This window comes from Blennius ocellaris, assembly GCF_963422515.1.
Source record: "Blennius ocellaris genome assembly, chromosome: 20".
NCBI lineage: Eukaryota > Metazoa > Chordata > Actinopteri > Blenniiformes > Blenniidae > Blennius > Blennius ocellaris.
Genome location: NC_137669.1, coordinates 11422384 through 11445914, shown reverse-complemented (window position 1 = coordinate 11445914; position 23531 = coordinate 11422384). Strand labels below are relative to the sequence as shown.

The 23531-nt window shown below is 42.0% G+C and overlaps 4 protein-coding genes across 4 annotated transcripts; 2 read left to right on the top strand and 2 right to left on the bottom strand.

Moving 5' to 3' along the window:
• Window positions 1-312: 312 nt before the first annotated feature.
• tfpi2 (tissue factor pathway inhibitor 2) lies at window positions 313-2893 on the bottom strand. The gene is made up of 5 exons (XM_080515830.1): window positions 2791-2893; window positions 2398-2568; window positions 1626-1805; window positions 1231-1404; window positions 313-828 (listed from the first exon to the last, which is right to left on the bottom strand). Exons 1-5 carry the CDS (start codon window positions 2861-2863, stop codon window positions 746-748), a joined length of 681 nt encoding a protein of 226 aa, XP_080371956.1. The 5' UTR covers window positions 2864-2893; the 3' UTR covers window positions 313-745.
• Window positions 2894-4040: 1147 nt separating this feature from the next.
• gngt1 (guanine nucleotide binding protein (G protein), gamma transducing activity polypeptide 1) lies at window positions 4041-4407 on the top strand (the record flags this gene model as incomplete). The annotated part of the gene is made up of 2 exons (XM_080516595.1): window positions 4041-4136; window positions 4282-4407. The coding sequence occupies 2 exons, from the start codon at window positions 4041-4043 to the stop codon at window positions 4405-4407; spliced, it is 222 nt and encodes a 73-aa protein (XP_080372721.1).
• Window positions 4408-5439: 1032 nt separating this feature from the next.
• Window positions 5440-21229, top strand: LOC308144997 (putative acyl-CoA dehydrogenase 6). The gene is made up of 9 exons (XM_080516311.1): window positions 5440-5656; window positions 11568-11688; window positions 15965-16094; window positions 16789-16895; window positions 16989-17156; window positions 17296-17469; window positions 17949-18110; window positions 19974-20124; window positions 20541-21229. The coding sequence occupies exons 1-9, from the start codon at window positions 5456-5458 to the stop codon at window positions 20629-20631; spliced, it is 1305 nt and encodes a 434-aa protein (XP_080372437.1). The 5' UTR covers window positions 5440-5455; the 3' UTR covers window positions 20632-21229.
• A 137-nt stretch (window positions 21230-21366) lies between these two features.
• On the bottom strand, window positions 21367-22938 carry bet1 (Bet1 golgi vesicular membrane trafficking protein). The gene is made up of 4 exons (XM_080516312.1): window positions 22802-22938; window positions 22534-22640; window positions 22378-22434; window positions 21367-21863 (listed from the first exon to the last, which is right to left on the bottom strand). Exons 1-4 carry the CDS (start codon window positions 22818-22820, stop codon window positions 21708-21710), a joined length of 339 nt encoding a protein of 112 aa, XP_080372438.1. The 5' UTR covers window positions 22821-22938; the 3' UTR covers window positions 21367-21707.
• Between the last annotated feature and the right edge of the window lie 593 nt (window positions 22939-23531).

The window sequence follows — 23531 nt, the reverse complement described above, 5'->3', positions numbered from 1 at the left end:
TCCTGATTCACATTCTGTAAACCTGCAGCTCACTTTCCTTCAAGCATAAACAGCATTGTTTATTGCTGGTTGATTGCATCCTTTCTTGATTCAAAGCGAATGCGATATAATCAACATACGCTCAACTTTCTTGTAAGAAATGGAGACGGAACATGAAGAAAAAGTGAATATGACTCGAAGAAAGCCAGAGAACCAGCTGAACCACTTATTTATCTTTGTTTTTTTTCTGCTGATAAAATACCGCTTAAGGTCACATGCAAGGACGCAAATACTTTCGGGAGCTGAAACCCAAACAAGGCTTGTTTTTTTTTGTTTGTTTTTTTATTGAAATACCACACAGTGTAGTGCTTAAAATAGCAGCGTCAAAGTACAGAAAAAGGCAAAATTCTTTAACAAATTCTGTAGTTTATCAAATATGTCGCAAAAATCTTTCTCTATAATAATAATAATAGTAATAATAATAATAACTAATAATTACTTAAAAAAACATACAGTATCAAAAAAACACTGAAGAACAATAGTGCAGTAGTAACAAACTTCATCAACAGCATAGAGTGAAATCACATTTTGAAGAATTGCTCATAAGGCATCATAAATCCAGCCAAAATTGTGTGTGAGGGCTTTTTCTTTCACACCAAATTGACCTGGTCAATGTTGTTTTTTTTTCTAACATAAACTGCATGTCAGCTTTCCACAACGATATTGTCCATGTGAGGATTGCTGACAGAAATCATCTGTCGGAGGTTTACGCCTGCATGAACTTAATGTAGTTGTGCCTGTTCCGCCTCATCCGCCGGCCTTTTACTTGCGCCGAGTGCTTTTTCTCTCCTGCAAAAAAAAAGGAAAAGGGGCAATAATTTATTAGTATGGCTCGAAAGACTGTTGGCAACCCATACTTGTAATTATGCAAACGAGACCCACATTTTAAGAGTTTCACATCATCGTGACCGGCTGTACTTTATTTGGAGGACATCGTCCACCCTGTGTTATTGCTAATGTTTTTTTTTTTTATGCCAAGCTTTTTTTTTTTTTTTTCAGCCTGATAATGGAATCAGCTGAGCATAGCTTGGTCTCCTCCCAATCCCCCTCTGCTTGCTCTCCAATTTCAGATCAGTGAGTGTGAACTCTGTCCTTAATGGATGAAGCAGCACCCCCCCCCCCCCCCCCCCCCCCCCCCCCCCCCCAGTAAAGACTGCACTGCGGGACATGGGACTTTAAAAAGTTGCATACCTTTAACACACACGTCCATGCAGCTCTGCCGCGACACAAAGTTGTTGCTGCTCCCTCCACAGCCCGAGTAGACGAACTCTTGGCACATCTTGGTGGCTGTGTTGTAGTAATAGCGAGTGATGGAGGCTGAACACTTGCCTTTGTCCAGAGGATCCAGGCACAGCACAGGGACAGCTGTACAACAAAAGACGCAGAAGTGAGCCAGCCAGTAAAATAAAAAATAAAAAAAAGTCTTTGAAGTGGTGTTGTTGGCTGCTTTCTATTAACCCAAATTAAATTGAATTCCTCTCCTGATGACCACATGTTTTTATTGGGCAAGCTCACATGCATGAATGGAGATGCTCCATAACATTCTTTCAAAATGGCTTCCACATTTCTACACCATGTCCACTAACTTTTCTTGGGACTGCAGTACTCCTTGCAGGAGGTGAGGTCCTGGAAGCGGTTGGCGTTCCCCTGGCAGCCGCCATAGTAGAAGGGCTCGCACTGCATGGTGGTCATGTTGAAGAAGTAACGTGGGAAGAGGGCACGGCAGGGTCCCTCAGTTTTGGGGAATCTGCAGATTTGGGGAACTTCTGTAGAAAAGAATACGGTTACTTTAGATGTATGCAGGAATGAAAGTGAGGAAATACAAATATAAACATGTTTTTGTGGACGTCTCTAGTACATTTTACAACTCACTTGTGTACATCTGTAATCTGAATTCATATTCAAATATTTGGAGAAAAAAAACACTTTGTAAAGTAACATGCATTTGTTTTCTATGCAGTTTTAATTTGCTTCATTTTCCTAACAACTGTGCTTTAAATGCAGTTATTCTTTATAGGTTGGATGCCTGCAACTGATGTTGCATTTAAATGTGGCTAAAAAAAAAGTTGGGAAAACTTTGAGAAATTACTATTTCTTTCGCAGTAATTTTACTTGTAATGGGAATTTTGGTAATGCAGAAGATTTACTTTGAGTGCAAACCTCCAAGATGTATGCGTATGGCGCCCAAAGGTGCATGTATAAATCACCAATCTTCAAATGTCACTTTTAACAAAGAGAAAGACCACACCCAGTATCAAACTGTCTGACGTGGCCAGGGTCACCACCACAGCGACCATCATCGTCCTCATCCTCATCCCTCACAACATGTATGAACCTCAACTTCACTGGGTGTCTTACTTGGTATTCTGAAACATGTCTTCTGGCACTCCTGGTACGTCTTGAAGTTGTTGGCATTCCCTTGGCATCCTCCATAGTAGAAGATCTCGCACTTCTGTGTGATCGTGTTGTAGAAGAAGCGCTCGATATCCGCTCTGCAGGGTCCCTCGTCCACTTGAAGCAGACACACGCCTGAAAGCAACACGTTTTCTTTAAAACTTTCACAAAATGACTACAACTAACGTGTAACGTTGTTTTTTGTTTTTTTGTTTTTTGTTTTTCTCTCCATCGCGCAACTTTACGCAATTACGCGCCTCAAGTGTGTGACAATAAGTTTGACAACATTTTAAAAGTGTTATTATAATTATTTGTTTCGCTTTGGAAACAGTAATAAGAGAGTTGTAGTGACGTTACCTTTTGGTGAAATCGCGAAAACGTTGTAAAAAGAGGAGAGGGCAGTAAACAGCGCCACTATGCAGAAGTCCATTGTGCAGGTTTTGGAGTGCGTCCTTTTCCGTCTTTTCTGCTCTGCAGACAATCCCAGCCACTTCCAGCTTTATAGAAGTGTTTCCCAGGGGGAATGTAGGGGCGGGGATGCAGTGACTCATTTCCATATTGCTGTGCAACTAAATTACAGGGTTATGATTAACTGATTTATGACATCAGGAGAGTTGCGTCGTGATATTTGCGTAAAAGAGTGTTAATGAAGTGACTAAGGGCACATTCAGGTGAAAAAACAAGTTTTGACTGAGGAGAGTCATGCAGTTACTGTCACTATTCAGAATAAAATGACGATACAGATCCATTTACTCTTGACTGGAGCTTCACTTTTTGGACTCTTAAGGGCCAGACACTCTTGAGAAACACCAGTTTACTACTGGAGACTACACCGAGTCTTTACTCGTCTGAGCCTTCCTGCCAAATTCCCACATTACACCAGTCTGACTGGATCTGACACACAAGTTCCCACAAACACACTTCACTTTCACTTACGAGCTCATTATATCACCACACCACTCTATCACTACAGGTATCTCCAATGTCTTACACCTGAAAGCACTCAAGGTGCTCATTTGTTGTATTTTAAAGGTGAACTTTGTAGAATTACTTATTCGCTTTATTCTCATTTCTGAACAGGATGTTACAGGAAAACTGCAGTGCAGTCATGTTTTGGAGCAATGATGAGTCTCCACCTTGACAGGTGGAGGCTAAATACAGATTAATCGACTTATTGCAATGACCGCATACAGGAAGCACCACCCATAAGCCCAATCCATACTTTATGAAAACGCAAATAACAAACCAACATTTGTTCTCTAAAACTCTTTGAACACACTTTGTTGTTTTTACATGAAAGAAGTTGACACTTGTGTGATTTTCCTCTTTCTTTGATAGTGTAGATGACACACTGACTGGGTCATTAAATAGGGCCCTGATTTAATCAGATTAGTGGATTAGAACTGTTTATACAGATTACTTTATAACCCAGATTTAGGCAGAGCAGGGGGACTCTTCAGCAGGATTTCGAGGGAGAAGGACTGCTCCCTGTAACCATTCGTAAGTAAATTTTTTATTCTTTATCTGTGGTCAAATCCTTAAAAAAAAGTTTTTTGAAGCCATGAACATTGAAATAATGCAAAATTTTATCCTTGGTCTGACAGAAAATGCCAGTCATAAATGTGGAGGACTTGACAGACAAGGACAAGGCTGTTATGGAAGTAAATCAACTTAAAATCGAAGTGAAACTTGAGAGGTTGTTGGTAAGTTATTCACAGGATCAAAAAACGTTTAGTCTTTGTCAGTATTGTCATACAAATCTCAGTTAATCACATCAGTGAGCAAAATGTATAACTGGAACAAGCCTGTATAGAACATTATTTAATCACTTGTGTGTGATTCTTTTAGACATCTAAATGCTGTGAGGAACTCAAGGAATATATTCAGGCTGGAGTGGAGGAGGACACCCTCGTCAAAGGCATTTCAGAGGAGAAGAACCCCTTCAAGGAGAAAGGTGGCTGTGTCATCTGCTAGACTGGACTTGAGAAGCTTTTCATAACTCAGATTAGCACCCAAGGACAATCCCCCTCCCTTCCTGAAATGGATTTGCAAACTGAGAAAACTAGAAGGACACGATAAAACAGAAATTGTAAAACTGCATGTGTTTTTCCATATAAACCATCCCCCCATGTTTTGGCCAGATTTGTAGCCTTATGATTCGAATCTTTGGAAAGATGCAATAAATAATTGTTGTATTTGGAAAAGATTGCATACTGCTTCTCTCTAATGTGGTGTATATAGTCTGTGCAAAAGGGCCCATGTGCTGTATCACACCCAGACCCAATTGTCATTAAATGTGCATGTTTACAACTCAGCCAGTCTCTGTAATTTACTGAAGGTTTCACAAGGCAGACACATACAATTTCATGACTCAGATTGCACATCTTTACAGGTTTTTTTTTTTTTTCACATAGCAAAAGCAGTTGTTCCTGGCAACAAAATATATTGTATTGTTGTTCTGTCAGTTTTCCTTCGCTTACAAAAATAAAATAAAATGTTTTTTTTCAATAATATACTTTACAATTCATCTGATATCATTTAAATGCAGTAGATGCCACACCAATAGAAAAATAACATTTCATTTTTGTAAAACAGTACAATTCATTACAATCGATAGACACTCTCAGGAGTATGCCATTAAAAAAAAATGTGTTCGTTTTAATTACAATGATGAATTTTGGGACTTTCATTGAACTATCTTTCCCTTTCGCTGTTTGTTTTTTCAGAGGTCAAGGTGCCAAAAATGTCCAGTATTGCAGCAGTTATGTCTTTTTCTTCACTGCCGACCCACATTTCAGTCCATCTCTACTTTGAACATAAGAGATACTGTACCATAACTGAAAGAATACTTATTTATATTTCCTCAAATGATAGGATTTGAAGTTATATTCCAAATGTTTTTTACAAAACTTTCCCCCAGGATAAATATTTGACCAAAAAGCAGAATCCTCTGCGCACTTTCATAACAGGTCAGAGCCGCTGCATGGTGCGCATGCGCAGATTATCAACCCTGCAAACAGTAATGGCGCTGCGTGCGGGGTCTCCGCGTCTGAACCTGCTCTTCAACAACCACTTTCTCTACAAACGCACTTCATACCAGGGCGTCCGGGCCTTGTCTGTAACTGGGTCGTCCCACTCAGTCACGTCCAGTGTCTCAGAGACTTCGGGACATCATTTAATCTACACACGAGAGCACTTTGCCTTACAGGAGTCGCTCAGAAAGGTACGCTCACACGAACCATGGCTGTGTTATAAAGAATTTTTACATATGGCTTTTCTTTTGCTCTCTTTCTGTCTGTTGCTGACGTGTAGAGAAATTTCATTTCCGTGGAATACAGCAGTGTTATTCCTCCCGACGTGACATAAAGAAGTAATAAGCGGAAGAGATTGGAAGTGGGTGAGAGGTCACGGTGCAGCTCGTCTTCCACTGAACCGCTTTCTGCGCAAACATGCAACTTTTGACATCTTGAGAGTGTCATTTAAGGTTCTGTTTGCACAGTATCCATGCTCTGACGGCGCCAACACTATTTAAGGAGGAGAGTGTGAGGCAGACGTGGACACATCAGCCGGCTGGATGTGTTTTCATGACCCAGTGTTCACTCCCACGTCCAGCTGTATTAACGTCAGCTGTGCGTTTTCCTGCATGTACAGGGTCTCTGTACAGGTGGGCCTGGATGCACACTTTAACATGGAGTTCGATCCCACTGAAATCAATGTGAACAAGCTGTGGTATGACCTGCAGGGATCCCCCGAGGTGAATTTAAGTCAGTGCAGCAGCAGAAGTTACATCTTTTAGTCATTTCCTTTATGTATGGTTACACACCCTGGGTCCATGCGGATCATAGATGAGCAAATTAGGTGTCAGCTTTCTGCAGAAGAAAGTGCGTGATGGTCTTGGTGACGTCCAGATTTATTACAAATCCATTTTTCATGGTGAAAACATCTCTGAGTAAGTAGTAGAAACCGGCTGGATGACTGAGTGAGACCTGGTCACTATAATACTCTTGGCAAGTTATTGAGGCGTTGACATTTCAATTACGTCCCATTCATAGCTGGCCATGAATGAAATATTGCATCCCATTTACTTCGAAGCCAAACATCATAGATGCAGAATTAATGATTGGTATTCTGGTTTTCTGGCTGGTGCATTAACAGCCAGACAGCATGACCACGAGTTATTGGCATTGTGCAATGAGGGGATAGTTTAAATGCATGAACGCCTTTTGTCGGCTTTTCACTAATTGTTTCAAGCCTCCTCACAACAGATCCCCCCCCCCCCCCCCCCACACACACACACACACACACACACTGTGTCACGCCAAGTATTAATTTTCAAAGTGTCTGATGTTTTCCACATTGTAAGGCCTTATTGTTAACAGACGATGGGGCCAAACGATAATGGAAAACATAACTCTTTTCTTTCTTACCAGTTGTAGGGTTTCAATCTGAAGTATGCATTTGACCTTCCTAGATTGACTTCTACTGTTGTTTCTGTGACACACAAGTTGTATAAGAGCTGAACCTCTATCAGCTGCATATTTGCATGATTTCTTGCTGCCAGACAGTCCAGATGAGGGTTACTGGCAGCAGCTTTGCACCCGATCCAAAACCTCAAATCCTGTGTTTATCCATCAGGGCATCGCTCCTGTTAAATTAGCTTTAGTTTTTTTTTGTTTTTCAAATTTATCACCAAATGTAGTTTTTCACAGTCTGTTGCATGTTGTTCCGGATCCAGTTCGCCATTTCTGAAATGCGGAGCAATTATTTTTGAGAAATTGACAAAATGCAGGTAGAGGGAAAGAATTGGTAACAAGTGTGACTCATTGTGGATATATATTGAGCCACAGACTTTGTCAACAAAAGCTACAAAAATAACAATGGGAGCCTAATTTAGGGCACTGAGCAAAGATGTTTCAGTAAATGAGGGGAAGCTTGTTGTCTGACTAACCTTGCATAGGATGCCAAGAGGTTGAAAATAAACTTGCCATGGGAATTTTGGGAAGGATGAAATTGTGAATAGGAAATGTGGAACAATAAGTTGGCGGCGCCGGAAAGGGAACCTGACAATTCACTGTAGGATAGTGTGTGTTTATAGACGGCATACAAACCAAGTAATAGGAAATCCTCCAGTTACTTGTCAAGGCTGGACTCCCAGAGTGCCTGTGTTTCCACTAGAAATGTTCAATCAGTGGGTGGGACCGCGCTCATTTATAAACTGAAAAAGGCGTGTGCACATCATCAAGTTGTCCAGAGCCGATGGGAGGCCAGCTTTTGTCATTAGAGAGCCAAAAAATATTTCATAAACATTTCTAGGAAGGAGGTCACTCATGTGCAACCTTCACTGGAGTCAGACTGGGATTTCCCCCCACCGGACAAAGAAACTGTCGGCACATATCTGCTGTTAAAGACCTTCTCTGTTAGTTGTACATTTATTCTCTGGCTTTATACTAAGAAATACCTTCATGTCAATCCCGGGCTGTCAATTTCATCCAGACATCATGTGTGCAGCGTTAGTGTTTCCACTGGCTCAACGTCAAACTATCATTGTAATGCAACAAGACTTTGTTGACAAGTCGGCACACAAAATGGCACAAAATTGTAAAAACGTAGAGGCGAGTGAGTCTGTGTGGATCCGTAGGGAGGACCAGGGACTTACAGGGACCACCAGAAACTGTTTCTCGCTGCAATATTGCCGAGCTGTTGAGCGAACAAAGCTTTGACCGGACGCAGAAGCAAATCACAAACAAACCAAAGTCTCCAAAGAAAGACATTTTGTATAAAACGTACAGGAGAAACGAAAGTTGCTTGTGTAAAAACGACTATCTTTTTGTATGAGTTGTGTCACAGATCTTATGGTAGTTCTGCCGAGATCTTTCAGCTTGTCTAAAGTAAACTGGAGTATGTGAAATAAGCCATTGCTTCCCCAGGAAGAAACAATACTGTAAGGCACCAGTAACCCCCATGAAGTGCCTCCCACCTGGTATCTCTTTTCATGCATGACTGAATACAATTTTGTAACATCCGTTAAAAAGGCTAATGTCTTGATCCTTCTCATCACAATGACAGGGCAGTTTGGAAAGTCCCCAGTGGGCAGCGTCCACATGACGGCAAGAAAGGGCAAGTAAATGTCCACATAACTGGAAAAATTGGCAAATAATTGCTCATTTGAGCCAAACCACACATGAAACGTAAAGTACCGTTGACCTTCTGAACACTCTTCAAATGACGGAAGATATTTGTAGCTGGCAAACTCTGATGCTTTGGTGAAGTTAATAAGTAGACACAAAAAAAAGGGGTTATCAAAACGTCCTGCTTTCCGGGCAGGAAGTTCCTCTGTCAGATGTCCTCCATGAGTATTTTTACTTCCTTGAAAGTTGGAACTTTCCCCACTTCAGTTAGTCACGAGCGCCGCGTCGGTCATACAGTTGCGTAGAAAAGTGATCCCACTCTAAACCCACACCATCCTCTCACTCAACTGAACGCAATGCAATGTATTTGACCCCAAACCCCCGACGACTTGACATGTCAGGGATGTGAAATGGTTGTGGTGTGCAGTAGAAACGGTTCACAGTAACCTTTGTCAGGAGGTGTGGGTCGACTCCCACGTGACCTTTATGTCCTCCTCTCCAGAAACTAGTCCTTCCTCCCTCTTGCTCCTCAGAATCTCAACCTTGTACAGGTTCACTGCAGGTCAAAAAGCACAAATGACTTGCCTTCGCTTTTTCTTTTTACAAGCGTCCTGTTTTTTTTTCTCCGTAAGTGAGCCTTCCTCTCACGGATTTAGTCGTAGTCCTTCTCGCCTCATGCGTTGGCTCTCGTGTCACTGTTCTGTTCTGAATGGGGGAAACAGTGTTTTCTGGCTGCCTCGTGCTCAGATGTTTCTCACCCAGTTCGTTTTTCTTGGCCCATTGAGTCTTGAGTGGTTTGGAAAGTGAACCTGACTTTTTTTTTTTTGCAACCCCGAAGAAAGTAAAGTGGTGGGACACGTTGTCCGTACTTTATTTAATAAGTTATCATCACAACATAAAACTGCACCTGCTTTTTTTTTTTTTTTTTTTACAAATCAAATGCGGGGCACAGTTTTATTGGTTGAGACTGAAATTTGACGATTTCCCGTTTCCAACAAATCCCCTCCTTTATTACACACATTACTTTTCATCGGCTTCATCCAGAGCGCATTGCACTGAGCAGATAAACACATTCAAGGGGCAAATTGTCATGTCTATTAAAAATGTGGCTCATTAAAAAAAGGTTGTGCCTTCAATTGGCATTGTTTGTGTATAATTTTAGCAGCATTTTGAAAGAAGTAGAAGCGAAATGTCACAGCACTTAAAGTTTACCATATGTATGTGCTAATTGATTCTTTCCCGCATGACAGCCCTTGTTCTGCCGAAGCTGTTGATAATCTTTTGTGCGCCGTAGCCGCCTGCCATCTAATTCCCGCTGTGAGAAGCAGAATTGTTGTTGAAAAGAATTACAATGCGCTACCACATGAACTGGAGCCCACACGATATCGCCGCAGTCTGTTGTCTATGAAAGGGGGGAGATGGATTGGCCATTCACAAGTGCTTCTCCAGCTGGCGACCACTTCCAGGTGCTCGAAATGAGTCACAGTCGAAAGGTTCGGGCGTCTCTTCCAAAAGCAGGCTTCCACCTACTCGTCACTCACTGCAGACTTCTTTTCTTTTTTTTTTTTTAACTCCGTGACTCACAAACGCGGGCACGGTGACGCATCGCAAAACCAAACTCTGCTCAATTTTGAAGAAGTTCATGAAATTTAATGACTAAATACCCACAATCCAAGACTCTCCCTCTATGATTTCATTGCATCAGGGTCTGATTTACTTAATTATTGCTTTGTCAAAACAGGTGAAGACTTGAAAAATGAGGCCAATCGTGAAGATGGCGTCTATATGTAGTTACTGATAACTTCCTGGAGTCAGAGTGGTTCATGTGTGTTGTATTAAATATTATAATGTTTATACAATCTCAGATTCAGGACCACATCTGAACTGACTTTTCATTTCACGTTTGTTACATTTCACATTTCAAGTTTGCTGCCGAAAAAGTGGAAAATACAGTTTCAAAAGTCTCGTTATTGTGTAAGTCTATGATACAAATGTTGTAGTTCACAGTTAAAGAACACATAATAGCAAAAAATCAATCTTCTGACTTAATATTCTCGTGGGTCAGCCTTTGATGTGGAAGGTTCATTTCTAATTAAGATTAATGACTCTACCCTGGTAATATTTAATCGTGATGCACACTATCATGTAGCGAATTTGCAGAGTTATCATTTACCCCCCCCCCCCAATCTGATTATCTGATGGAAGCTGTGCCATCATGGCTGCATATGCTTATTTTTTTTGTCTTGTTTTTCTTCGCCGGTGAAAGAGCATGCTACGGTTTATCGTCATCCTTCATCCTCGGCAGCAGCTGCGTCCCGGAGTTTGTGGCTGAGTAGATGGAGTGACTGCTAACTCACAGGGAATGTCATTAGTTTGGGTTTCGGGACTGGGCCCGGTTGTGCCAGCCGATGTAAATATCATTTTTAAAGGGTTTTTAGTTTTTTTTTTTTCCTCCGCTGCCAAAGAACAAAATGATTGGGGAATCACTGAGTCATTAAATATTGGCATAAAAATGGTTCATTTCAGGGGTTGTCAATTTTGGCACAACATTGGCTTCATGCTGCATTTGTACTAAAGTATCAGTAGCAACCTTCAAAATTCCACATTATGCTATGGATATATTTAAAAAAAAATAAATAAATTGTAGTATCATTCCTACTGACACAGCATTCATCATAGAGCCTGCATGTAATGTATTTTTCCAGGCTGCTTTACATTCATTGATATGTTATACCTTATGTCTGTGTCTGCAGAGACAGATTAGACAGACTTGTGTGCTCCACACAACAGCCGCCCGACGAATGCATAAAAACTCATTGTGTGTGCGTTTTTGTTTTTATACCCAGAGACAGGATAGCAGGTTTGTCATTTGTTTTTCTGAATGGCATTACGATGGAGGGGCGAAGAAATGTGTTCGTTCAGCAACATGCAAGACACCTGCATTTATCCTGAACCGTCACAAATAAGCGATAAAGAAATGACGGACATGTTTTGATTGCGTCGCAGATCATCGACCAGGAGATAAACCCCCATGTGGATCAGTGGGAAGCCGAGGGGTCGTTTCCAGCCCACAAAATCTTCAAGCTCTTGGGAAGCGCCGGCTTTCTTGGTGTCAACAAGCCAGTCGGTAAGAAGCCACAATATCATTGTTACACTATTTGCATAAACCCACTTTTCTTTTCTTTTTGCGACTTTGACAACAGAAATGAACTTTCTGCTTTAGCCTGGTGTCTGGTATCGGTCATTCCATCTGGTGAGGACTCAGTGCATGCTGGGATACAATCCAACCTGTCTAGAATTTACTACAGGGATTTTGTGCTTAAATTTAGGGGACACGCTAATCTAGTGTGTTTCATCGTTTATCAGGAACAGAGAGAGGGTCGTTCATTTTCATTTGGTTTTGATACTCAGAACGCTTGATGTTGGCCTCTGAAAGAGATAACAAACCTCTTGGGTACTGATAACAACCATCACATCAAGGTGCCTCAAGTTACCCTTTAAAAATGCTTTTTCTTGCGGGTTTTGTGCAATATGATGAATTTTTACTGTAAAAAAAAGTGAGTGAATAGATAGAATAATGTGTGTGTTCACTCTAAATATAGTTCTGACAGTAGTTTGGTTTGACTTTGCAAAAAAAAAAAAAAAGATCCACAGCTGGAGATTCCAGGGGGTTTGATCAGTCTTCGTGATGGACGCTGTCAGATGGAGGATAGAGTTTCCCTCAGATTATGGATGACTATTTTATGTGAAATCCCTTAATACTTTCCCCCATTCTGACCCATTTCTGCTTGAAAAGACATTCGGCACATCTTTTTTTTTTTCTTCTTACAGCTGAATTCAGGTTCCATTTGTTTGCTTTCTGTCTTGACACCCTCACATTGCAGCCGCTCTGCTGTTCAAATGCTCCCACTGCGATGATGGGTGCCGGTGTCACAGCATCATCCCGCAACAGCTGCCTGCTGCAGGATGAATCCCCATTTTCCTGACGCGAAGCCAGCTGGGTCACTGCTGAGGTGCAGGAGGGACTGGGCTAAGTGCAGTACAGGACCACAAACTATGTGCGGTTGGGATGTGTAATGCATTCTGAAAATGAGAACGGGTTTCGCTGGGCACATATTTTCTTTCGAAACTCCCCACAGCGACGGAGCAGATCGACTTTTCTCCATGAAAATCAAGAATATGAAATTCAGGAAACATGTGCACTTGGTCTGGTTTTATCACGAGGACAACTCCGCCACAGGTCTGTAGGTCAGAGGCGAGGAAGGACAACAGAATTACAATGTGCTGAGTGCACAAGCCGTGGGCATTAGCCCGTTGACAAGATTAGAGCGGAGGATCGGTCCCGTGAAACACTGAGTGAAGACAGACTTTATGAGCAGGAGGTAGGTTAAATACTGCCGTGTACAGCAAGAGAACCACGTTGGTGATACCGCTCCAACCAAATGGTTTTATTTACGAGCAATTCTCTTTTCATGCACAGACCTTTCAATGCATAGTGAGAATATATGTTGTTAAAAAGACATGCTTGCGGGGCCAGGTTTTTAAAAGAAAGTGTGCAGTTGCTATAACAACAACACAACCACTCAAGGTGAGATGTTTTCTTTTGCCGACTAACAGAACAGACTCTCTGAGAACGGTGCTGTGGGTTCGTTGATTTAGAGGCTTGGATTACAAGAGTGAGAACAGGGATTTAGGCGTCTGCTTAATGGAAAAACTGATCTATCAGATGGAATGAGTTCTCGACCTTGATCGGGAAATAAATGAAGCCAAGTACAATAATGAAAAAAAAATGTATCTTGGACAAAAAGTCCAACAGCAAAAGATGGATTCACTACAAAAACATATCTTTGCAGTGAAACATCTGAAGTTTGTTAAAAGCTTATTTTCACAAAGCAAATACAATTATGTAAAAAATGTATATACGTGGATTAAATACATTTTTGGAATTAATTAGAATCCAGGGAGGGTGTCTTATCAACAGTCTATTCTGCAACTTTCAAGATAAAATGTCCCAACTCAAGACAAGGCTGCACACAAATCTCAAAAGGACCAAATGAGGAGTTTAGCAGTATGACTTATGCTTGTGTCCTGAAAGTTACTGTTATCATTTTTTAAGGCCCTCTGATGAAGTTCTGTTTGGAAAAACAGTCAAACAGGACATTGTGGAATGAAGGCGGTTTCTTGAACCTCATGTGGCCTAATGTTTAAAAAGATGTGCTTAACGAGTCTGTTTACAGCTTTTTTTGAGTCATGCAGCATGTCCTCTTATGAGCCCCATGGACAAAATGAACTTTCCCTCTTTTTTTTTTCCCATGCTGGCGGGAAAGGAACGGCTACCTTTAACAACACGAGAACAGGAAGTTTTGCTGCCGCTGCCACATTGAGGGAGAGGATCGGGATGACCTCTGGCTCTGCGCCTGATTTCCTCTGCTCTGACAGAGAAGGCTCTGCACATCACACCATGGAAATAACCTCCAGTCCTGCCTGACAGATAAAACCTGACAGCCTGCATATTTTCTCTCCCCTGCAACCGAATATTTGTGATGCTAATGCTTCGGCCGAACGGCCTTTCTGTTAGATTTGTGTCCGGTATGTTTCCATCCTCATCATTTCTACTTCTACTGGCTTTTTTTTTTTTTTTCTACATTACTAACGTAGTGACTTTCTATGAGCTCACAGTGTGATGATGATGCATTTATTCATCGATCAAATTCTACACAATCACACATGTGCGGTCTGTAGCAGTGGTTAGTGACAGAATTGTCCAGGGGGAAGGGGCTTTTGACAGTGATTCATCTCCCCGTGGAGCCACTCACTCTGGGGAGAGGGAATATTTTCCATCCTTCGCCTCTTTGTAAAGTCACCTCTTTGTAAAAACACACACACACACGCACATAATGTGGCTCACAAAATCATTTAGGCACCTGCTGGTGCTGCACCTTTTAAAATTTCAGCTTCTTTATCCCTCAATTTCGGCTCCGCGAGGCGATCCGCCGCATCAGAACCTCCGGCGGGGAACATCTGCTGCTCCCTAGAAACACGTGTGTACGGGCTTGACATCTTCGTCTGAATTCTGCTTGTCTTTCCTCTGCTTGCTTGTTCAAGCGGACGGCCTGCTGTTTTGTTTAAAGCGGGATAAACCTCGGTGCTTCCCTTGGTTCACATTATCCGCCGCGGGGTCTCCAATGCTCGGAGACTTATCGCTGCACAGCTGCACCTGTTTCCTCTTATTTTTGGCACCCCGACTCCCATGTTTGCTACGTCTCGCTTTGCTATATCTTCCCATTTTTCCATGTCCCAAGCCTTCATTTTCCCCCCGCTTCTTCTTCGGTTCCCCCGGCCGTCTCTTTAACAGTTTGTCAGACTGTGCCGTCCATTATTCAATAGCGACTCTGACAGGTGATATTCAACCACTTTGCTCAGTTCGCTGGCCTCCATGTGGCAAAGGCATTCACCATTATTCTCTGTCAGTCTGAGGAGGTATCCTGCGTTCAGCGGCGGACATTCAGAATTTAGTCGTGGGAAAACTGCGCGCACACAGATGTCATGAAAGTCTTTTTTCCACAATGAATAACTGCCAAGTTACATTTGCTTTGCATGAGACGACTGGTGCAACACAATTACTTGCTTTCATATTGTTTTCAAAATCGTTGTTTTTCCCACCAAGCTAACTTAAGAGCAGATGGAAATTTGGCCTGTAGCAATGAACGTGTCGGTATGAAAAGTAGAAAAGTCATTTCACAATGCGTCTGATGATCAAAGGCAAAAGAAAGGAAGAGACGTGTCTTTATGAAAGTGGTGTTTTCAGGATAGTTTATTATGTTCTGTTCAAGTCCATTAAAGACCCTAAGGTCCTCACAAATGTCTCCGCTGCCTGAATGAAGCAAAAACAAGCTTCCATTTCTTTTTTCCCCCCATTTTTTTCATTGTTGAAGAGATCAAAATCAGTAGTAAGTACAACAGATGAGATGAAAGTGACCCTGAGCTGCAGATCCCCCAGCAATGCTTTTCACATGTTGTTACAGAATTAATGATAACATCCTGTGATTAATTTGAGTGAACGCTACAGCGCCTAAGGATCAGTTCAAAATATTACCAATGTATGCCAGAGTGCAGGGTGGGGGGGGGGGGGGGGGGGGGGGAGTTAAAAACCAGTTCAGTGATGATTTTAGCAGAGAAGCAACAGGAAGGATTTAAGTGAGACCAGGTGGTTTGCTGCGAGGTTACTTTTGAAGTGACTAATGTGGTGATGGGGTGTATTTATCTAAAACAGGCTTGTTTCTTTGAACTTCACTCCACATCTCTTATCTTGTTAGCGTTAATAAGACAAGCATAGAATGCCCTCTAAGAATCCAGATAACATTCAGTAAACTATGTGTTGTTTGTTTTTGGGTCCCGTGCAGAGTATGGAGGGTTGGGACTCGACTTCAGCTACAGCGTAGCAGTGGCAGAGGAACTGGGTCACATCCGGTGTGGAGGGATCCCCATGGCCATCGGGGTGCAGAGCGACATGTCGACTCCGGCTCTGGCCAGGTACGTTCACAAATCCAAGCGTGATTGAATTTTCTCGGTGATTGACCGACGACCTGTCCAATGTGTATCTCGCCTTCGCAAGTCAATAAGACCGTTGTAGAAATCAATGTGTAGTGAACATTCATCGGAATTGTTATCTAAAGTCATGTCATCGCTCTATTCAGGATTGAGCGTTGGTCAATGTGAAGTTTTTTTCCCCCCCTCTGAATTGAATTCTCCACCCCCACTACACAACAATGCAGGTTTATGACGACTAATTACACGTGATGGCGAGAGAGTATCTCCTTCACTGCTCCCTGCGGAACAATACATACATAACCTCATAAAGAAAAGCCAAGGTTTCTTGTCTTTTGGAACAATAACAGGTCTGCTTTAAAGCTCAGTTTTTATTACCAGACACAAATGTGTTCAGCCCAATATTTGTGTGACATAATTTATCATCCACGTTAACGTAAGTCAGCAGTATTGTAGTTCCTTATTACAACACAACAAAATGCAGCTACAAATCGCCCCGCAGAGGATTTGTGCACTGACATAGTTGTTGATGGACTCCCCTGGTGTAGGATCCGACTGTTCCATGTTACATTTTGTAAATGGAGTGAAATCCTAGTAAATAGGCAATCTTTAAGAGATTAATGTAATAATGTGGTGTCAGTCACTTATATTCGGTGTATTTTTGTGTGCATCTCTGCAGATTTGGTACAGATGAACTTAAGAAAGATTTCCTCCTTCCCACCATCGCGGGGGACAAAGTGGCCTGCCTGGGAGTCAGTGAGGTCGGAGCTGGATCCGATGTCTCCAGTACGTGTTCCCTTTCACTCATTTTCTCTGTCACAGTTGGTCCAGTTCATCGGGAGGGCATATTCATCCCGCCGCCGTGTGCTTCTGCGTTAGGCATTAAGACCAAGGCGGTGAGGAAAGGCGACGAGTTTGTGATCAATGGAGGAAAGATGTGGACCACCAATGGGGTTCAAGCGGACTGGATGTGTCTCCTTGCCAACACCAGCGACGGACCCCCCCACAAGAACAAATCTCTCATCTGTTTGCCCATGAACCTGCCAGGTACGGCCCAGCTGTTTCTCTTAATGCATGGCGAAATCATTCTTACTGCCTTATTTACGTGAGGCAACGTGACATTTTTCACATTCGTGGATTTGCTGGCGATGTTTCCCTTTGTTGTTTCCCGTCTTCCCCACCGTAGGAGTCCAGGTTGCCCGTAAGATTAATAAAATAGGGATGTGGTCGTCTGACACGGCCGAGGTGTTTTTCGATGACGTCCGTGTTCCCTGTAAGAATGTTATTGGCCAGGAAGGCATGGGCTTCACCTATCAGATGCTCCAGTTCCAGGAAGAGAGGCTGTGGGGCGTGGCCAGCGGTGAGTGCACATCACAGAGAGAAGTCATTTGTCTTCTCAGTCGTCTTTTATCAGCTCTCTGTGTCTTTTGCTTTTAAATGTCATTGCTTTTTTACGTCACATTAAAGTCGTGTACTGCTGATTTCACTGCAGAATTCTAGTTTGTGATACGGGTTTACAAAAAGTAGGGAGTTGAGGTCTCATAGTTCAAGCCATTATTCTTCTGTGGAGTTGTTATTTCCAATAAGCGTCATTCCCGGTTTTCTGTGGAACACAGTTTTTCAAAATGTGGGAGGATGAACCCTCACAGCACTCCCACCAGCACATTACTTTTATTTCCTGGTGCTATTCACATTATAAGATATAAAGGACAATGTCTACATAGGCGATAAAAAGCTATTCTGTGGTTTTAATTTGCAATATGAGTTAAGTCTTCGTAAAATATCTGCAACTGTCATAACCCGAGGCTTCATTTTAATACTCATCTGCCACACCTCCAGTCTTACCCATGATGGAAAACGTCATCCAGGAGACGATCCAGTACACCCGTCAGAGGAAGATCTTCCAGAAGCCCGTCCTTTACCACCAGGCCGTTCACTTCAGGCTGGCTGAGCTTCAGACGGAGGTGGAGCTGCTCCGCGCTCTCCTCTTCAACGCTGTTGGTAAGGTCCCTTCATAGAGTGACCCTATTATTATTACATTCACAGGACGACAGGTTTTTTATTTTTATTTTTTATATCATCAACCTTGTGGAGAGCATGTACCCATCAATTACAGTGCCATACTCACAAAAGTACTTTTTTCCACACAGTCTGGGATTATTGCCATAAATATCTCTCTTCAGAATCAAGACAAAGTATTCCGACGTCAGAGGATAAATCTACATTTGGCCTCAGTCTGGGTGTTATGATGTCAGTCTGGGTTCAAGTGAAGAGACAGAAAACAGAGACAGGATTAAAATACCCGGAACTTTCGCAAAACCGGATTCTTGTAACTTTTTTTTTTTATCAAGCTAATTTCACCATTTTGTCCTCTTTCAACAAAATTGCATTTTCATAGTCACTAAGTATAAGACTGAACAGTTGTACTAAATGTTGAGTTAGATCTACCACATGTAGGAGTTTTGATACTTGCTAAATTAATAACACGCAGCATATTTGTAATTTATGCTCCCCCTCAGGACACCAGTAAATTTTATTGACGTCCTAAAATTGAAAATACTAAATACGAGCATATGGTGTGGGGAAATAAAACATTGTGTTCATTTTTATGGAACAGGCACACAGTACATCCATGAAGTCACAGTCAGTACAAACACATCATATTGTAGGACAAACATAATCTGTAGTCCATTGAGAAATAAATACATTATATTGGGTTTTTTTAAGTTTAGAATTGAGAAACCTTAACTGTTCTTTTGCATTAACAGTCTGTGTTCACATTATTTATGTATTCCATTTTAGTGTTTCCATGGTTAGAACCTGTAAAACCATGAAGTCTATTCTACTCTAGTATTTATTTAGTCAGCTTTTCAGAAGTCAGGAACGCAACTGAGTCTTGGACGGGCCTCCAATAGTAAATGCACTGTAAAGGGTTTTTGAAATGTGACCTTACTGCACTATCCTCCATCTTCTGTATCACTTTATTCAACTTTGGGCTGCTGGAGACGATCCCTGTTGACCGTGTGTGGGCTTTTCCTGGGTATAACCTGGACAGGTCGCCAGCCCATCAGAGAGCAAACACACACACACACACGCACTTCTATTCATGCCTACAAGAAATTATGCAATGAATGTGTTCTCCTTTTGTTTTACTGTGCATAACGTTTCCTCGCATGTGTATTTTCACATCAGTCACATCCTGAATCAAAGCCTGTGCATTGTATTGAGGAAGATCATGAGCAGGAGATGACCCTAGAACCTCAATAACTGAAACCAGAGTTTCCCAAGAAAGATACGGATGTCAGACTTGAATTTCCTTGTCTGAAGCATTGTATTTTGACTGACAGATGACACGGGGCCGACAGCAGCAATATCGCAGTTTGACTTTAATGCAGACGGATGAAACCAGTGTTGTGGGTGGATGCGCCGGGCAAACGCCCAAGGTCTTGTGATTTCCTGGTCCTGTTTATAACCTTGTGGCGTGATTAGCAGCTCCGAATGGACTCATCTGGCCGATAGCGGTTCAAGTCCAGTTTGTTTGCTTACAAATCAAAGCCGTTGCGTCTGTTTGGCACGGATCGATCGCCGCGCACACGGACACGCAAACCTCCGAACACGTTAAAACAGGAAAAATCATGCGGTTCACACATGTTCCACCCGAGGGTCTCTAGTTTCCTTTAGAAGAGCTGCCGAATGAGAAAAACTCTGAAGTGGAGCCAGCTGCAGGTGACTGAGTCTTGGGTATGGTTGTTTTTTTTGGGGGGGGTCTTTGTTTGCTTCTTTACGTTCTCCTCACCAGGGTGGCACATTCTCTTCACACCCTCCCCTGCCTGAATACATCTGTGCGTCTTTGTCTTCCCGCAGCACTGTACATTAAAGGCCACGATGTCACCAAACTGGCATCCATGGCTAAATTAAAGGGGGGCCGCTTGGCTCGGGAAATCAGCGACAGCTGTTTGCAGTACTGGGGAGGGATGGGCTTCACCAGCGAAGTGGCAGTGAGCAGATTTTTCAGGTAAGACGAAGATGCACTTTCTTTGTTACTCTGAATGCTGAGAAACAATAAGTGTGTGTATATCACAGAGGAGCTCTTTCACCACATCATACCACATGACAAAACAGCACCAGTGACTTTAACGCTATTTATTGCGGAGTGTGAGAATGTGAGGGTGTAATGTTTCCATGGAAACAGCGGCCTCAGCAGCAGGTGAGTGAGAAGCTGCTGGATTTCAGTCTGGATGGGTGAGATATCTGATTGTTAATTTGTTTCACTGCAACAAAAAGAAATGCATCCGTCAATCTTCCACTTTATAAAACCGAGTCATGGGGAGAAAACGTGCTCACCACCACAGCACTGTGCTGACATCTAGCGACGTGGCAGATACTGCACACGATTTTGCCCCAGTCGAGCGTCATTTGTCTTTTGTGCAGAGACGGCAGGTTGTTGTCCATCGGAGGAGGAGCCGACGAGGTGATGCTGGGAATCATCTGCAAGTACATGGACACACTTCCCAAGAACTGATGTGACGGAGGGCTGATCAGCTTATCCAGGACTGCCGTCTCTCTGTCTTTGATTTTGCAGTTAATCATTAAAAAATCTACAATCTTTTAGGAGGACAGCCTCTTTAAAGTAAGTGTCAGACACTTCGGTATGTTAACAGACGTTTTTCAAGCACTTTCCGTGATTCTGGTAGTCAACTTGGTATTTTACATAAACTACAAGCTGTTGATGAGGCTTCAAATGACTCTGCATGCATTACAGTTAACAGTTATTGAGCAGTTGTTTTGTTTGCAATTACCTATTTACACTTTTCTGGAAGGCCTGGCTACCAGACATATTTTAAAAACTCACCAAAGTGCAGTTATGAATATAAAGCCTTAAATCTCTTCAGTCACAAAACACAATTTCCTGTTTTAACACTACTCCATCCAAATAAAATGATTTCTCACAAGCAGAAACAAATAATGAAGGTTCTTTATTTCTCCACTTACAATTGTACGACTGAACATTGTATGTAATGTGAATGTGTTTGACATCTAAAAAAAGGTATTGTAATTAATGATCATCTTTTAAAAGACGTTCCCTATTTTTCTAGAATAAAGCGTCATAATGCACACAATACTGTGTGTGTGTGTGTGTGTGTCTTTGTGTGTACTTGCATAAAATTTCTTTATTTACATTAACAACATTTTTACAATAGAGACAATAAGACGTACTACTACTGGATGGCAAGCTATGTAATGCCACCATTCATCTTGTGATTGTATCTTTAGGTTAGATCTCATTCATCTCCAGGTTTCACCTTATAGTTTGTGAATCAGCCAGGTTCTGCTTTACATCCAGTTTAAATACTTCCCGTTATCATTTCAGCCCACATTCACATTTCTAAGCTTTTCCTCAATCAAGTAAAAACTATGAAAGTAATTTTGCGTCTCACATCAGAGTCATTGGATGAAATGCTCGGACACTTGGGTACATCTAAAGTATTTTTTTTTTTTTTTTTGTAAATCACCAAAAAGTTGGTCCAGTTTGGAGTTGCATCAAAGTGGCACTGACTGGGAAGGAGCTCGAGGGAGAAGTCCAGCAGAGTCCATTCATCACCTCAGCTTGATGAACCAGTACAGCACGAAGAAGACAAAGAGGCAGAAGAGCAGCATGTAGCACAGCAGTTTGGTCTGACTGCCTCTGGACAGCTGCTTGACTCTGCCGATCGTGGCGCCGAGCAGCCCACCCGTCGAGTCGAAGTCTGTGTCCTGAGGTGGGAAAGAGATTTAAGAAGTCCGAAGTCCAGCTGGCAGGCGACACTCATCTGATATGCCAGATAATGATGCGGCTCGCAGAGAGGAATTTTAACCACCAACTCAAAGCTCAGCATTTCACTGTGGTGTATTAATGACATTGTTTATGGAGCAACTTTATAGTTCAAGTCAATGGAGCATAAGTTTGTGTAAGACTTTTTTAATATAAATCATAAAAAAATTACTAAAATCCTTGTTCAATCAAAAATCCACAACAGTTGGGACTCTATGTAGACAGTGATCTTACATTCTATAGCTAAAGAATGTAAGTCTATAGACTTAGACTTTAGACTTAGACTAGTCTATAGACATTATTCACTCTGAAGCCCCAATAACATATGAGACGTTTAAAACATGACATTTTAATAACCGTGTCATTACAACTGTCTGAACATGATGGAAGCAACACCTATAGAAAACAAGGACAAGAAAAATGTAGCTGTGTTAAGTTCAGAGAAAAAACACTCACCATCTCGTCCAGCATCTTATTCTGGTATTTGACCTCAGTTCCGATGTCGATTGACAACTGTAAACACACACGTCATCACACGATTGGCAACACTTCCAATGGATACATTTCCATAGTCACACACTAGGTGCTTGACTCTTGATGGGTGCTACTTACACTTTTCAAGGCATTGACTTTATCTCTCAGTCCCTCTTGCAGGTGCTCGTTTTCCTCCTCATACACGCTGTATCCACTCGCCACATAGTTCCCAGATCCCCCTTCACCTGTACCAGGAGTCACAGAAGTCACCGTAACACGCCGCTGTTGGTTTATTCTCCTCAAATATAAAAGAACGTGTTGGTGCCTGACGTCCACCAGGTCCACAGTGAGCTAGCTCCGACTAGCCGCGGAGGTACGAGCTAATGTGTCGTGTTGTGAGTCTCACCCAGCCCGGCGCGCCTCATCTTCAGCCTCTGGTGCTTCGCACGGTCCTCGAATGAACGAGAGATGTGGAGAAACGAGTAAAGAGTAAATAAAGTGAAAGGAAGGAGTCAGAAGGAAAGGAGGAATCAAAGAAGCTAGCGCCACGACATCATACGGTGGCCGAGGAGCTCAAATCTCCTCTGGTTGAAGCGCGTATGAGGAAACACATGCAGAGTTAATCGTTAGATAACAAATAATAATGTAAGACATGAATATAAAATGTACCTACTTTAAAAAGAAATAGTCCGTTTTTGAATAAACCACCCCAAAACTGAAAAGGCCTACTCTTACCTTAATATGGCAAGACAAGTTTATTTATTCAGGTACAAGTGCGTTACAAGGAATTACAGGAAATACATTAAAACAAGAAATTGAGACTCTCAATCTTAAGTGATTTATCTCAACAAACATACTTGTTTACATTCACAAAGAAATCCACACATAGCACATATATCTAGTTTCACATGCCTGAAAAGGGGTTGAATAGATAATTTAGAATAACCCAGGAGAGTGAGATGCAAATTGTCATGAGGAAATTGGTTTTCTTCGTGATGTTAAAAAAAAGTGTTTTAAACAAGCAACAGTATACAGTATCAATATAGTCCTGAAAATGTTGTAGGAAGCTTGTTTTGCTTCATAGAGAATAAATTCTTGTTTTCACAGTCTGTGTCAAGGATGGCCTGTGTCAGCAC